This window comes from Octopus bimaculoides, chromosome 11 (assembly GCF_046866305.1).
Source record: "Octopus bimaculoides isolate indiv1 chromosome 11, ASM4686630v1, whole genome shotgun sequence".
Lineage (NCBI taxonomy): Eukaryota > Metazoa > Mollusca > Cephalopoda > Octopoda > Octopodidae > Octopus > Octopus bimaculoides.
In genome coordinates this window covers 705056-722555 of record NC_142938.1, presented here as the reverse complement: position 1 = coordinate 722555, position 17500 = coordinate 705056, and the positions used below count along the sequence as shown (strand labels likewise).

Below are 17500 nucleotides of genomic sequence, written 5' to 3'. Positions count from 1 at the left end.
TCTGCATGTAATCATGTAGGTCGTGACTGGATTGTCTATGACTATTCGCTTAGTCGACCAGGGCAGACCTAGGGTTAAACAACAAGACAAACTAAATTTCTTGAAAGTCACACAAGATTCAATGAAAAACCCTGCTTACCGTGTTCTCTTAAGTGAGGGCCCGGCTGGGCTGATGGTTCCTGCTGGTCAACCCTATACCACATGATCACGGCAGATGAGGAGGGCAACTGAAAGGGGCTCTGCTAAATGGGTCACCTGAGAGGACCCAGGAAATGTACGAGACAAATGGGGAAGGCAGCAACGCGTTGCAATGACAATTGCCCCCCACCACCTCCACCTGACCAGGTACAAGATTCTTATAACTTAAGGTCATCTTGACTTTCACCGAGTGGCTTTACGTACACGTGTGTGTGTGTGTATATGTGTGTGTGTGTGTGTGTGTGTGTGTGTGTGTGTGTGTGTGTGTGTGTGTGTGTGCGTATTGTTGAATGTGTTGTGTGTATGCATGTAAGGTCGCGTGCATGTGTGTATGACTATGTGTATATCTATAAGTACATATATGTGTATTTGTATTTGTTTGTGCATGTGTATATGTACATTTATGTGTGTGATTGTATATGTATGTATGTGTGTATTTGTGTGCACATGGTTTTATGCGTATGTGCGAATATTTCTATGCATGTGTGTGTGTGTGTAAGAATGAGATTCTGCTAGCACTTTCATTGCCAATCAATAACTGACATCTTACTTTCAGAACATCAGTATTATCATCATCAACATCAACATCATCATCATCATCGTCATCATCGTTACCATCATCGTTACCATCATCGTCACACCACTCCTACCACCACCACCATCATCGTCATCATCGTCAACAACAGCAGCACCATCATAGTCGTAGTTGTAGTATATTAGAGACATGGCCGTCACCATGTGCTACCAACGGATAAGAAACTAATAAAATACGGATTGGCTTAACAAAATCGATATTGATTCTGTAGGGGGTGTTTTTTGCATGTTCTTGTGTGTGTGTATGTGTGTGTATATGTTTGTTTTTTTATTGATAAGCAGGTTTTATCGATCTGGCTGCAAATCAAGAAATCCGAGCAATCAATAATCCAAGGTGAAAAACCTCTCCAGACTTCAAACATGTGATTTGTAACATGGCGCCGATGATTGTGTTGGCGGTGGAGGTGGTGGCGGAGGCGGCAGCGGCGGCGATAGTGGAGGTGGTGACGACGGTGGTGGAGGTGGTTCTGTTGGCAACAGTGACGATGGTGGTGTTTCTGGTGTTGGTGACGGAGGCAAGATTTCCAGCAATAATATTTTAATATCAATGACATGGTTGTAATTAATAAACAAGTTATTAATTACAATTCAGCGAAATTATTCCCTAAAATGAATCTTTAAAATCATACATCTGTTAGTGTAGGAGTGGGGATAGACTTGTTTCTAGATTAAATATTTTAGAAATATCATCGACAGATATAAAAAAAAAAAACAATATGGAATTAATTTTAGCATATTTAAAATATGAAAGAGAACATAAAATGATGACACTTGATATATTTAGCATTTTATGGAGAATAAATTAATTTTAGAAATGTAATGTTTAACGAGTGATTTGATCCGAAACCAAGCGCTGACTGTAAGGCCACAACGTTGTGACAAGAGTCACTGAAGGATTTAAAACCCGTTCGTTTACTTCAAATCTCAATTTATTTCATCAGGGACAAAATTTTTCTGATACAGCTGCAAATGTTGCTTTTCCGAGTGGATCGCGCCGCAGCTGTATGTAGAATATTCTGAGACTCATAAAATAAATTTAAATTTTTAAACGAATTTAACAGCTTTGTGTGTTATTAAATGTTTCTTTCATAATGTTGTTGCATAAATTAATGTTAGAATATTCATGTGGGAAGCATAAAATAGTGAACTAGAAATGTATGGTGAGACATACAAAGATCCAATCCATCACTGGAACAGTAAAAATCTATAAAACTTTCCGGAAGTTTATCATTTAAACATATATGTGAGCATGTCTAGATATGCAACTATATGCATGAGGACACATACATAAAACAAAACATACGTAGATACATACAAACATACATACATACAAAAATATCCTGCGGTTAATGTTGAAATTTCAATGAAGAACCCTTGGATCTAGGTTAGAAACCGGCTCCTTTTCTATTGGCAAGAAATCTTGAAATGAAACTGAATAATGACATGCATACATACATATATACATACATACATACATACATACATACATACATACATACATACATACATACATATTAAGGTTCACAATTTTATAATAAACAGATGCAAATTGTAGAAATAAAGTTTTCAGGTTAATTTTGTACTCCTTTCTTAAAGGAAAGAACACCTGTTTGGTAAGGTCGCTCCTTCATATTTGAGAACAACCATTAATCACATCAACAAAGACAGAACACAATAAAAGTAAAACAACAAAACAAAATAAAACCACCCACATATGACTCACCAACAAATCCTACCAATGTACACATTATGTTACAACAAAACAACCAATCAAGAGACGCAAAAATAGCACCCAATAAACAAGAGGCCAACACCAACAGACAGAAACATTCACTCTGGGTTTTAACAGTTCTCAACTAAAGATCGCAATGGCGTAAAACTTAAATCGTGAGATAAATATTAAATTTAAATAAACCATTTATTGAGCACATTTTCGCTCAGTTACTGTGTATAGGATATAGTACACACTCTTCCAATGGTACTGTCAAAGCTTAGGTGGGGTTAGCCTTCATCCGGTGTTGTTGTGTTTACGTCCCAGTAGCTTTACGGTTCGGCAAAAGAAACCGATAGAATAAGTACCAAGCTTTAAAACAATGAGTCGATCTTACGGGATCGATTCGTTCGACTAAAATTCTTCAAGGCAGTGCTCCAGCATGGCCGCAGTCCAATGCCTGGAATAAGTAAAAGAATAAAAGAAATGCGGCACGTGGTATTTTTGTCTCCATTGTTTGTTGTTCCATATTCAGGAGGATGGATGCCAACGGCACAACATTTTGCAAGGGACCATACTGCCATAACATGAAAAAGGCTCGAAATATTGTGTCCCTTGGAGTTCATGTTTGCTGTGCATTGGGGTTTTTTTTGTTTTTTTAATCAAGTAAGCTCGTTGGTCATTTTCCAAGTCGGCAGTAATTTTTTTGGATTTCGGGGTATCTTCATGAATAAAGAGGACGAGAATGATGGAAATCTTCATTTCTCTTGATACAAGAAGTGAGAAACTTCCTGCTCTATCAAGGCAAACATTGCAGACTCTGAAAACTTGAGAATATATTTAGGGACAGTGTTGACGGAGTTTATTGAACTACAAAACTCAAAATTGAAGTAAAGTGTGAATTAAATATCTGGTTTGGAGTTGGGGGGGGGGGTAGAGAATCATTCATCTGCTGGAAATCCTGTGCCATTCAACCGAGGTTTGAAACCCACCAATCTCCGGTTTTCTCTTGAGAGGGCAGCTATCTTCACCAGTGGCTTCACAAACTTAGAAACTACTTGTATTTGTTATTTTCTATACAAAGTATTTGCTTTTGAGGGCCTCACGGGGACCATGAACCATCTGGATTTTACCAATACAGAACAATTCATTCTCTCAACAACGGTGCTGAAGCCTTTTATATATGATGGAATGAGTTTGATTGAAGTGAATTTTGGTAAGAGGAAATTTTGTAGCGATCGTAAATTGAACAAGATTTTGTCTTCCAGCTTGAATTAATTAAAAACAGCTGGTATATCAATTTCGGTAGCTAATCCACATATATCAACATAATCCACAATATATCAACACTAATCCAGTCAGCTATTAAAAATGTCATTGGATTGAGATAGAAAAAGGAAGGAAATGGGTGTTAATACAATATTAATAAACTGGCAGAGAGAGAAAGAACGAGAGAGAGAGAGGTGGAAGAAAATGATTTGGTAACAAAATAAATAAGAAAAAGAAGATAATAGAGAGAACAAACGAGAAAAGAAAGATAAAAAAAGAACTGGAAGTAGGAGAAATTTCAATGATCAGAAGGAAGAGGTGCAGAATAATGAATCCCAAAAATAGAGGAGTTTAGTGGCAGCTGAGAGGAAACAATAGCGACATATAAAAGGAAAATAGGAAACGATGCACATACATACACAGAAAGCTTCTCAAATATATAATAGAGACACTCACATACATACACACACACACAAACATTTATGTGTGTGTTTATGTATATGCATGTGCATGTGTGCGTGCGCGCATGCGTGCGTGTGCAAACGGAGAGAGAAAAGTAAAAGGGGGAGAGAAAGAGAGAGATGAAAGAGAGAGAGAGAAAGAGAGAGAGAAAGATAGAGATGAAAGAGAGAGAAAGAGAAAGAGAGAGAGAGAGAGCACTAGATTTGTGTCGTGATATAAGTATAATTATAAAGCTATAATTAGGAACAGATTGAAGGTCAATCATCCAGTAATAGGTGAGTTATTCGATCGACTGGAACTAAGATGGCGTTTCAGTTCCGTCTTACAGCCATAGAAAATTCACTCCGTCACTGGTTCTAGTGTGTGTGTGTGTGTGTGTGTGAGGAATTAGGATTGATTGCCGGATGTAAATATTAAGACCAGCCGGAAGTCTAAAATATGCTGTTCTATAAAAAGCCTCTGAGGTACAAGTTACTCCTTAATTGACGTCCCTTCTGACGATTATTGTCTGACTAGAAACTGGAATAATAGGAAAAATAACCAATGTAACGTATGTGAGTGTGTGCATGTGTAATATATATATATATACACACAGACACACAGACATAGACACGCTCACACACACACACAGAGCACACTATATCAATGTTTTTATATTAATGCAAATGCAGTTTTGCATTAAGCTGAAGGATAACTCAATACATTCGGTAGAGTACAATATTGTTCGCTGTCAATACCATCCTGGTTAAAGAATATGTGTGTGTGTGTGAGTGTGTGTGTGTGTGTACATATTTATTTATACATGTAAATATTTATTTATATATATATATATATATATATATAAATATATATATTGTCAGACTTCTTTTGTTTTACTGATTTTATCTGGTTCCTCAAACTCCCCCCTGTTATGCTCCCAAATCTTCCTCGTGGCCCTCAATAGAAACCACGTGATCTATGCTCCTACCATACCTTCCAACCATTGTGTTCTGGTTCTATTCTTGTTTATATTTTCCCTGAGGCTTTTGCCTGGACTCTTCTCCACCGAGTCTTAACTCTCTCTCTCTCTCTCTCTCTCTCTTTCTCTCTCTCTCGCTCTCTCTCTCTCTCGCTCTCTCTCTCTCTCTCTCTCTCTCTCTCTCTCTCTCTCCCTCAGTCTCTCCCCTTCCTCGTTGAAACAATCTGTAATACTCCAGAAATGAACTTTATCAATAAGCTCTACATCATACGAAGCATTGAGCACTTCTATTGAATACAGTCTTCCGTAATCTTCGGTGATTTTTTTTTTGTTTTTTTATTATTTTTAACGCAGAATATCTACATTGCACAGACACAAACAGAATACATTCATATGCATGCGTACATATGTATGTGTGTGTGTATACATACATATACATATATGTGTTTGTGTGTATCTATTTATAAACATGTACAAATATATATCGTGTGTGTGTGTGTCTATACACGTGCATGCAGCTTGCTTTTATGGAAGCTATCTGCTGTGCACATACATGTCATTGCAGCATATATACACATGTCTGACTGTAAAGCATAAGAAAAATGAACGTATAATAATAAAGGGTTTGATGATGACAGGTCTCCACTCTATGTTCTACATGTTACAGTTAATTAACTTATTGATAGCTTTACCTAATTAACTTACTTGTTTCTCGTTTACTTCCCGCCGCCTGCAGCACCAACACCAACCCCGCCTCTCTATTCAACTGATCTAGAATTTCTAAATGCTACATAATTTGTGAATACACACTGTTAAATTACACGGCACGATGCCGGCCCTTCACTTTTTTTCTGTCTCTTCTTACTCTCTCCTACTCCCCCCTCTTTCTCTCTGTCGATATATGTGTGTGTGTGTATATATATATATATACACTTATATATATATACACTATATATATATTTTGTGACTTACTGTTCTTTCTCTCCTAAGATATGTGCGTGAATGCATGTGCGTCGTATGCATGCGTGTATGCATGTATATGTATATATATATATATATATATATATATATATATATATATATATATATATATATATACATATACATGCATACACGCATGCATACGACGCACATGCATTCACGCACATATCTTAGGAGAGAAAGAACAGTAAGTCACAAAATTTGATCTGAGATTTTTGCTTTTATTTAATCTGCTGCAGAAAGGTCACTGGTAAATAGGACAAACGGAGACCAGTGGTGAGCAATGTTAGAAAAGGCACAAGCATTTCTGGACGGTCAAAATGTTGCCGTCTCTCTTTCACGGAGAAATCCTACATCATCTGCCATCTTACAGCATTCTTAAAGAGCGACATGAAACCATTTCCAAATTCTTCCTGAAGGATTTTCTGATGTCTTCTCATGTGACAACAAGCAATGTATGCCACTTGCACTATCAGTTTCTTGCATGCGTAGCGGGTTCGCTACCTCCAGCCTTACGCTGCCATGCTATCTGTTCTTTTCAACTAATACTTTCCTGATTATTGTGGCCGTGACCAGAACTCTACTGAGCACTTTGACGCCGTCTGATACTGATTCAACCATAATTGGCACTATCTTCACCTTCATTTTCCGTAGTCGGGCTATCGTCTACTTAATAAGATTGTATATATCTATATTTTAGCCTTCGTTCTTAACTATCCGTGGATCAAAGGGGCAACGCAACAACAATTATATAGCCTATGTGGTTCACCTTGTCCCCCATCACTAGCTCCGGTTTGTTATGTTTGGATTGGGAGATTCCACAGGATTTTGCAGGTCCCCGTCTCCGCCACTCTTTGCGGTTTGTGTTCATACCACGCCTCTCTCTAGACTCCACTTTTCACATAGTTTCCAATGTGGCACTTTCGCTGCCACATCATGTCGCTACAACCTATAATAATGTGGGGGCTAATCAAGGGCATTCGGTCACTATATGGGCAATGGTTACAGATTCGGCACAGTGGAGACACTTGCGGTGGGGTGCCTCAATTATCTCCCCCTGTATCAGCAGAGCAACTACATCATTATTATCACAATCCACTTCTTTCACCTTTCTACTCCATGTCTATTTCCCTTCCTTTTCATTGCATTCCGTCTATACTTACTCCTTTTTTTTTATTTACATATTTTATCATTTCATTATATGTAAACCTCCACACTTTGTGTCTGCCTTTGTATTTTCCTCCTCATCCTTTGCCCTGGTGTCAAACAGATGAAACCATCATCATCATCATCATCATCTTCATCATTCAGTAGCCTTATCTCTATCGCTTGTTTTCACTACGCTATTGAGTGCAGCTCTGTGTGCCTTTGGTATTTGCTCTGGTTTGTTTTAGTATTGTTATTTCTTTTACTTTATGGAAAGTGGTTTGCGTAGGATGTGTGCGCTGCCCAGAAGTGTTATTCTCTGTATGTTGTATATACTTGTCAGTTCTGCTGTTTTGCTTATGTATTTGTTTGTATGTTTTTTTACCATATCTCATGCACCGATTATTTTCTCTTTTTAGGTTCCATATTCTTGTTATCTCCATTCCCATATCATTGTATTTCGGGAGTTTCTCCGTTTCTTTTAGAGATACATTGTCATCTATTGAGATTGATATGTTGATTATTATTATTATTATTATTATTATTATTAGTAGTAGTAGTAGTAGTAGTAGTAGTAGTAGTAGTAGTAGTAGTAGTAGTAGTAGTAGTAGTAGTAAATGTCTACTTGGCCGCCATATCCAGCGGCGGCTTCGCTAAGTGTTTCCTTAAGACATTTCGTTCAGGAAGATATTTTTCCACTTAAATTAAAGCTGATACACAACACTGCGACAAAGATTCTAATTCTATTTGCTTTACGTTAAATTCATCAGGCAGAAAATTATCTTCCAGCTTCCATCGCTTTTACTATGAGTAGTAGTAGTAGTAGTAGTAGTAGTAGTAGTAGTAGTAGTAGTAGTAGTAGTAGTAGTAGTAGTAGTAGTAGTATACCCTCTTAATCTCCTTCATATCTTCGTCGTCCTCCTCTTCTTCCTCCTCCGCCTTCTCATCACAATGGCCGACGTAAAACGACTTCGAACACTATTGATAATTCATTTTTTTAATGTTTATTTTATTTTGTTTCTTAATTAAAATTTTCTTTCTATAATTATTGTAACAAATTATTTTATATTTCCTGCTTCCTATACAAACACACACACACATATATATACACGTATACATATGTGTGTGTGTGTGTGTGCATGTGTATATATATATATATATATATATATATATATATATATATATATATATATATATATGCATATATATACATATATAAATATATATATATACATATATATATAAATATATATATATTCATATATATATTACATATATATATATTATATATGTGTGTGTATGTGTGTGTGTGTGTGTGTGTGTGCGTGTGTGTGTGTGTGTATGTGTGTGTGTGTGTGTGTACTATAGGAAGGGCAGAATCTCACTTCCGAACTACGCTCCACTGACCACACAGAATCACAGAACATTACTCAACATGAAAAATCTGGTTTCGCTCTATTTTCTTTGATTTTTTTACTTTTACAGTAAATTCTTTGAACGATTCTTTTTAGTCGGTTGGCTGTGGCAGTTTACATCTCCCAGTCACAGAATTTTTTTTCCCATTCTAGCAATGGAAATATCAATATCCGGGTAGTTGATGATCGAAAAAGCAATTAAGGAAAGTAATCGCAACAAAGTGAAACAATCAAAGTTCGTAGATAATAAAAACGACGCATTTGGGAGTGTGCCTGGCGTTGAAAGTTAATTGTTGAAAAAAAGGCATGTTTCGATGTTATCAGACCTCATTAGTGGCACCTATTCTACTCAGTTCTGTTATTGTTTATCTTTTACTTGTTTCAGTCATTGCACTGCGGCCATACTGGGGCACCGCCTTGAAGAATTCAAGTCGAATGAAGCGACTTAATGTTTTGTTAGTCCTAATGCTTAATACCTATTTTATCGGCGACTTTTGTCGAACCTCTAAGTTACGGGAACGTAAACACACTAACACCGATTGTCAAACGATGGTAGGGGACAAACGGAGACATGAAGTCTCTCACACACACACACTCATACACACACACATACACACACACACACATACACACACATACATATACATATATATGTGTGTGTATATATATATATATATATATATATACGAGAGGTTTCTTTCAGTTTCCGTCTACCAAATCCACTCACAAGGCTTTGGGCGGCCCGAGGCTGTAATAGAAGGCACTTTCCCAAGGTGCTCTGCAGTTGGACTGAACCCGGAACCTTGTGGTTGGGAAGCAAATGACAAAACGTTCGATTAATCGGTATTTATATTAAAACAGACGGCGGAGAACAGCATTGTTTATTGTGAATGTCAACAAATACAGTTGAGGGAGAATACAATAGAAAGGCATCATGTAATATTAATAGCTTATTATTAGAGGAGATCGGCAATCGTGCGGAGAGAATGCCTTGCTTCGTTATAATTTATAATTTATTCATATTCTTAAATGAGGGAAATAAAGTACAAGTAAAGAGTACAATGAAGTACACTCCTTTAAATAGCCTACAACAAAAATGTGAAAGTGCAGTTATTAAGGGTCTGGCTATTGCAGGGTCGATTACGGGTGGCTGGAATTGGATATGTGTCGGAGGTTACTCGTAGCCATTTCACTTGATATTCCGCTCTTCATCCTTCTGTTGTTCTCTCCACCCTCATTTTACATTGATCACATCTCCACGCCACCAAATTATCGTTCTTTCTCTCCCTCTCTCCACACGCTATACCTGCCTCCTTCTACCCGTCCCCACTCCCAACACACTCTGGCAATCTACCCAACCAAACGTCATCTCACTCCCGTCCGTTTCCTGTCTATTCTAAAATGTAACGCATCTACAGCAAGAAATCTCTCCTGCCCTGGTCCTTTCATTCAACCCCTCATCTCCTTTCGGGGTTTCTAGTCTTGCAAGCTGCATGGTGATCTTACAAGAGTGGTTGGCAGCATGAGAAACACAGTAAAATGGTTGGCATCAGGAAGGGAGTCACATTGTAGAAACAATGCTAAAGCAGACTTCAGAGTACAATGCAGGCCTTGCACCCATCAGATCCTGGAAAACTGTCCAACCCATGCCAGCCGAGAACATGAACGTTAAATGATGATGATGATCTGTCTGTGTATGTATGTGCGTATATATATACATATATAAGTGCATACTCACACGCACACACACACACACACACACACACACACACACACACACACACACACACACACACACCAGAACACTCGTGTCGTCACCCTTGACTCCATCTATCATTAAGTGACAGATTTTTGCAGAAATAATTAATTCTATAATTATTTATTCATGCTCTTCCTGCTGCTGATTATGTATTAGTTATTTGTATGGCTTTATTTATTTATTATTATTATTATTATTATGATTATTTCGATCATTATTATTATTATTCTCATTGGGCTACGTCTTCCTCGCCTTGTTTCTGCAGTTTCTAAAAGTAAAAAGCAAAAAAAAAAAGGCGTTTCCAAACTGTTCAAGTGATTTTATTCTCTTTGTATCTTTTCGTGTTAACATTCTCTGCTACCATGAAGGCAGTGAGCTGACAGATTCGTCAGCACGCCGGGGGAAAATTCTTGCCGACATTTCGTCCAACTTTAATATCTGAGTTCAAATTCCGCCGAGGCCGACTTTACCGTTCATTCTTTCGGGGTCGATAAACTAAGTACCATTTGAACACTGGGGTTCGATGTAATCGATTTACTCCTGAAATCGCAGGCCTTGTGTCAAAATTTGAGGCTAAAATTTTTTTTTTTTTCAGTCATTCCTATTCTCTATCTCATGGTCGCACTGAATCATAAAATCCCATAGGATCTTTGCATTTCCATTTTCGACGATGCCTTCAGGTTTGTGGTCGTACCAATTTTTTGCTCTATCAAGTCCATACTTGTTGCAAAGTGTCCAATGGACAAGCCTGGCTTTATTGTCGTGGCGTCTCTTATATTCCTTCTGGGCTAGTGGCGTACTTTGGCTGGTAATATGCCATACGGTTTCACCGTTTTGTCCACAGATTCTGCACTCATCACTTTCTGATGCGTTGTCTATCCTGCATTTTATGTAGTTTGTTCTTAGTGCTAGCTCTTGGGCAGCACAGATTAGAGCCTCCGTTTCCGGTTTTAAATCACTTTTAGTCATCCATAGCCATCTTTTTTCTCTGTCTGTCTTATCTTCAACATCCCAATGAAACTGACCATGCATTCTTTTCTTTACCCACCTATTTTCAGTTTCATTCGTTTTCAATTTCTTGTACAGTGCTTTATCTTTGCAATCTTTCATCCAACGCAAGCCTGACCTTCTTACTTCTAGTAACAGCGGTTCTGTGGCATTTTCTACATACCATGCTATGTTGTTTTCTTCTGCTCTAATGCTGTGTTCGCATCCAATCAGTCCTCTTCCCCCTCTTTTTTTTTTGGTACATACAGTCTGTCTGTTTCACTTTTTGGGTGGAGTATCCCATATCTAGCTAGCAACTTCCTTGTCTTTCTGTCTAAGATGTTTAGTTCGTCTACTGGCCATGCGATTACCCTTGCTCCATGTCTAAGGATCTTATTCCGTCCATTTAATTTCGACTTAAGGATCAGTCCAGTCTGTGCAAGTACTACACCTTGAATTTTTCTGTCATTTCTTTCTCCATCAATCTATCCATTTCCCTATTATCATCATCATCATCATCATCATCATCATCATCATCATCATCATCATCATTATTATTATTATTATCATTATTATTATTATTATTATTATTATTATTATTATTATTATTACAAGTAACGCAGCAAGCTGGCAGAATCGTTACGGTGCTGGGCAAAATGCTCAGCGGCATTTCGTCCGTCTTAACGTTCCAAGTTCAAATTCTACCGTGGTCGACGTTGCTTTGTTTATTTCCTTATCTGTATCTTACAATACATCTCAACGCTTCTGAAAGCAAACAGTTTGTTTACATTTATCGTAATTTTAACTATTGCAGAGTTATTTTCAGCTTCAACCAACCGTGGCTGAATTTATCCTTCTTCATAAACTGTGGTTATGTCTGTACGTGCTTGTGTGTTCTATGTATTTGGTGTCGGTCGAGTACGTAACTTTTGTCATCTTCACCATCGTCCTGCCACCGCATATCAAGTTCAACGCTCCGCCATCAACTTTGACGTCTTATGCTAACTCTCTCTCTCTCTCTCTCTCTCTCTCTCTCTCTCTCTCTCTCTCTCTCTCTCTCTCTCTCTCTACGATGTAAACCGTGACTGGAGAAATCACTCGACCAACCAACATTTATATCGGTTATTATTTCATTTAGAGATAATTAAAAAACAAATCATCTACACAGTTTGAATAACGGGGTGAGGGCTGCTTCCAAATGGTATCTTCTTACGGCTAGGTGGCTTAAACAACTCAACGATAATGGTTTGACAGGCTACGAAACGGATAGATTACAATTGGCTGTCTGCTGACAGGGTGTGTTGCTGAAGCGAAGCTGTGAAACGTGTTCAGTTATTCAACCAATCCAATCGCTAATTAAAATGTTCAGTTATTTGATTTAGCAATTCTAAATTATTCCATTAAACAACTCGATTTGGTTTCATTTTTCTTTTACAACTTGATTAGATAATTGGTGGATTTTCAATATTGGTTAATTCTTGCACAAAGGAATCGAATTAACATCGTAGAATGGTTGGTGGATGTGGATGTCTCTCTCTCTCTCTCTCTCTCTCTCTCTCTCTCTCTCTCTCTCTCTCTCTCTCTTCTTTCTTTCTCTCCCTCTCTCTCTCTTCTCTCGGTATATATGAACATATATACACATACACACGTACACATAAATAAAATACGTGTATACATACATGTGCACACATGTACATACAATAATGTGTGTGTGTGTGTGTGTGTGTGTGTAAATGTTAGATTTGTATTCCTTTATTACTTTCACTTCATTCTTTTATTCGTTTCTTCTGCATTGAATCAATCTTTTCGCTGTAAATAGTTTTTTTCCCACATCAATGTTCAACGGAACTGTACCGTCCACCACATGAGAAGATATAGTGTGTATTTGCTTGTGCGTGTGTGTGTGTGTACATATGTGTGTGTGAGCGTGAGTGTGTGTATGTGTGTGTGTATGCGTGTGTGTGTGAGCGTGAGTGCGTGTATGTGTGTGTGATCTCGTAGCAAGTTAATTATGTTACTCACCGATGGTTGCTTTCCTTCCTAAAATAATTTTATTCACTTCTACATAAACGTGCCTTTTCCTTTTTTTTTTTTTTTTGCTACATTTGTCTGTTCCGGGCAGTCTTGTATTTAAGCCACGTGACTGCTAGACACGGGTGGCGGTGGGGCGGATCTAAATTATTATGAGATATAATTAGCGACTGAGACCCTTCTGTTGCAGAAGACAATGTTTTGAATTCAGATCGCGTCTAACTTCCCTCGGATTCGCGACAGAAATTTACACTTTCCATCAACTCTTTCATTGAAGAGGTTTGCGTTGTCGGCCCAGGGACGATCTATGTTTTATCTTTTACTTGTTTCAATTACTCAACTGAATCGATCTCAGTACTTTTTTTTAAAAAGCCTGGTGCTTATTCTATCAGTCTATTTTACCGAACCGCTAAGTTACGGGCACGCAAACACTCCAAGACCGATTGTCAAACGGTGATGGGGACGTGACAAGCACATACACAATGACACACACACACACACACACAAATATATATATATATATATATATATATATGGTAAATGAAAGACGGAAGATGGAATAGATGAGATGTAAACCATTCGTTTTATTATCCATTATATATATATATATATATATATATATATATATATATATATGGCCATAATCAAATGACTGAAACAAATAAAGGAAAGATTAAAAGAATACACATGACGGGCTTCTTTCAGTTTCCGTCGACCAATTCCACTCATAAAGCTTGGGAAGCCAACCTCTTCCCATGCAACCACGCCTGAATATTTGTTGATCACTTTTGATGAAATTATTTCTCTAAATTTAATTATTGTGTATCTTATGAAGTACGATTTCTTATTATTGTGTGTGTGTGTGTGTGTGTGTGTGTGTGTGTGTGTGTGTGTGTGCTGTTGTTGTTGTTGTTTGTGCTATTGTTCTTGAAAATCGTTTATAAAGTTTCTTAAAAGTCGATTATTTTATTTTCTGCTATTTTGCAGCAATATGCCACAAGGAGAAAAAAGAAGACAAAATGCAATTGGTAACAGCTCCAGCAATCTGTCGGAGCTCAAAAGTACAGGCACCGTTCGTTGTTCCTCAGATTTTCGTCGACTATGGCAGTCGGAGAACTTCGTACACTTCCGAGGCTGATCGACGGATCTCACTAAGCAGCAACAGCAGCCGACGAACTTCGTTTGCTTCCGAAAGTGATCGGCGGGGTTCAGGCAGCAGCTTTTGTAGTCGGCGGACATCTTTAGCATCAGATACAGACCGCAGGGGTTCAGCTAGCAGTTATTACAGTCGGAGAACATCCCTGGCTTCAGAATCAGATCGAAGAGGGTCGGCGAGCAGTCGCAGTAGTAAGAGAGATTCCGATATCAGAAGTGATGATATAGAGCAAGTGTTTTACGGTAAGTTATTAAACTTAATGACAGCCATCTAGGAAACATTTCCTCTCATTTTTTTTTTCTTTATATTAATAGAGTTTACCAGATTAAAGAAGTAAGAATAGCGCCACTTATGACATTTTTAGGACTCCAAGACTTTGAGTGGGAAGGTGCAAAGTATCATCAGACAGGTGACTCTGCTAAAGGCACCTGAGGAACAGGTGGGGGGGACCACGTGATACATTAGATCTGCCACCCCTTAACAATGTCTAGTGACGAATTTCCTTACAGTTTCCGCCTACTAAATTTACTCACAAGATTTTGGTCAACCCAAGGCAGTGAAAGGAGACAGCTGCCCAAAGTGTCCTGCACGCACACACACACACACACACACATACGCATATCTATATAGATAAATGTGTAATAGTGTCTGTCTGTCTGTGTTTGAGGTTACTCTTAACTCCTCCCACACCGCCCAACTGATTGTAATGATTTTTGGCTCTCCTATATTGTAATCACATCTGTTAATTCTTCAACACAAAACAAAATCAAAATGAAAAAAAATGGAGATTCGTACTGTTACACATATCAACCATCTCAACGCTGTGCAGATGAATATGTCTGCCTATCTGTCTGTCAACCTTTCAGTATGTATGAATATATGCGTGCGCGTGTATGTGTGTATGTATGTATGTATGTGCGTGCGTGTGTGTATGTATGTGTATGTATATGTATGTATGTATGTATGTGTGTGTGTCTAAAGGCACACCGTGGAGACTATCTCAGATTTGGCAGTCCCCAACACTTTCACGCCTGTCACGCCAGTGTCACACCTGTGTCACACCTGTATCACGCCTGTGTCTTAAGTTGACTGCAAAAGCCTGATGTGTGTCTACTCATGTCGCTGTTTTATGATTACAAATGCATTAGTCGTGATCGCTGTATTGAGTGCAATATATTTCATTGATATTATTTACGTTATGTATCAAGCATAGTAATATATAACTACATGGACATATACATAGAGAGATACATATACACTTAGACACATACATGAATATGTGTGTGTATAGATAGATAGATAGATAGATAGATAGATAGATAGATAGATAGATAGATAGATAGATAGATAGATAGATAGATAGATAGATAGATAGATAGATAGATAGATAGATATAAGCGCTCCTTTTCTAACACTGTAAGACGAGAATCCATTTATATAATTTGATTTTTCAACAAATGTGATGCAAAAATAATGGCTTCTACAGCAATTTAAGTCTCCGGGAGAATACATTAGAGAGGGACAGAGAGAGAGAGAGAGAGAGAGAGAGAGAGAGAGGAGCAGACACGTAATACACATACATACACACATGCATACATTCATACATACATACATACATACATACATACATACATACATACATACATAAAGTTATATATACTTACATATAATCATACAAACATGTATGCAGGTGTGTGTGTACAAGTGAGTGAACAAACGAACGAAAGAAACTAATACTCAACACATTTGGTTAATGTTACATGCATTGAATAACAGTTTCGTAGGCGAAGGGCATATCCACATCATCAGATGTTCTGTGATAGAATACAAAGAATTTAAAAGCTATTTAAAATGCCATTTTGGTAAGAATCTTTACGCCTCCATAAGTCAGTTCTTCGTCGTAATCATCTTTGCTACCATAGGGACATCATTTATTTTATTGGTATGTGATGGGGCAGGCAGAATGCTTGTGCCGCTGTGTCGGCGTTTGAAATATCACTATTTCAACATCAGCTCTTTACAACGTCTTCTGCACGTGGTAGGGCAGATGAATTTTTGGCGTCAGAGAGTCGACATTCTGTTAGATTTCAGTGCAGTAGTTATCACGTGGGAAGGTCAAGGATTTGATGGTTTCACGTTGCGTATCTGTTTTCGGGACCAATAAGAATTATAGCAGCTTGTAATCTTAACGTGCAGCAGGAATTATAGACTCTGCCGTATTGGGCTTGAATTAAATAGGTTCATGGTAGTGTGTCCGTATTATCAGCGGCCAATTCCTTAACAGAGCTTACCTCTAATGGCTACAATAAGACAGGTCATTTTTACTTATTGAGGGCTACTTAAGGCTCCCCACCAGAAATTACCAGAAACATATAATGAAAAGAAGCATAACAAGTAACTACAAAATATGTAGATATGGACAAGAAACAATAAACCATATTGTCTCTGGCTGCCCAGTCCTGGCTAAGAAGGAATATATTCACAGACAAGACAGGGTTGGGACCTATATACACTGGAAGTTATATATATATATATATATATATATATATATATATATATATATATATATATATATTCCTTCGTTCTTTTATTCTTTTACTTGGTTCAATCACTCTACTACGGCCATGTTGGAGCACCGCTTTGCGGGGGTTTAGCCGAATGAATCGACCCAAGGACTTACTTTTTTGAAGCATAGTACTTATTCTATCAGACCGTTTTACTGAACCGCTATATATATGAAAGAGAGAGAGTTTATATATAAGCATGTGTAAAATTATTTTCCAATATATATATATATATATATATATATATATATATATATATATATATATAT

General features: G+C 37.6%; 1 protein-coding gene across 2 annotated transcripts in view; it reads left to right on the top strand.

The window, feature by feature from the left end:
• The window catches only part of LOC106882757 (synaptotagmin-7), a 109456-nt gene that overhangs the window by 62276 nt on the left and 29680 nt on the right, over positions 1-17500 (top strand). For both annotated transcript variants that reach the window (XM_052971424.2, XM_052971423.2), the window contains exon 3: positions 14499-14909. In XM_052971424.2, the coding sequence (XP_052827384.1) occupies positions 14499-14909 (411 nt within the window). The remainder of the gene's footprint in view (positions 1-14498; positions 14910-17500) is intronic.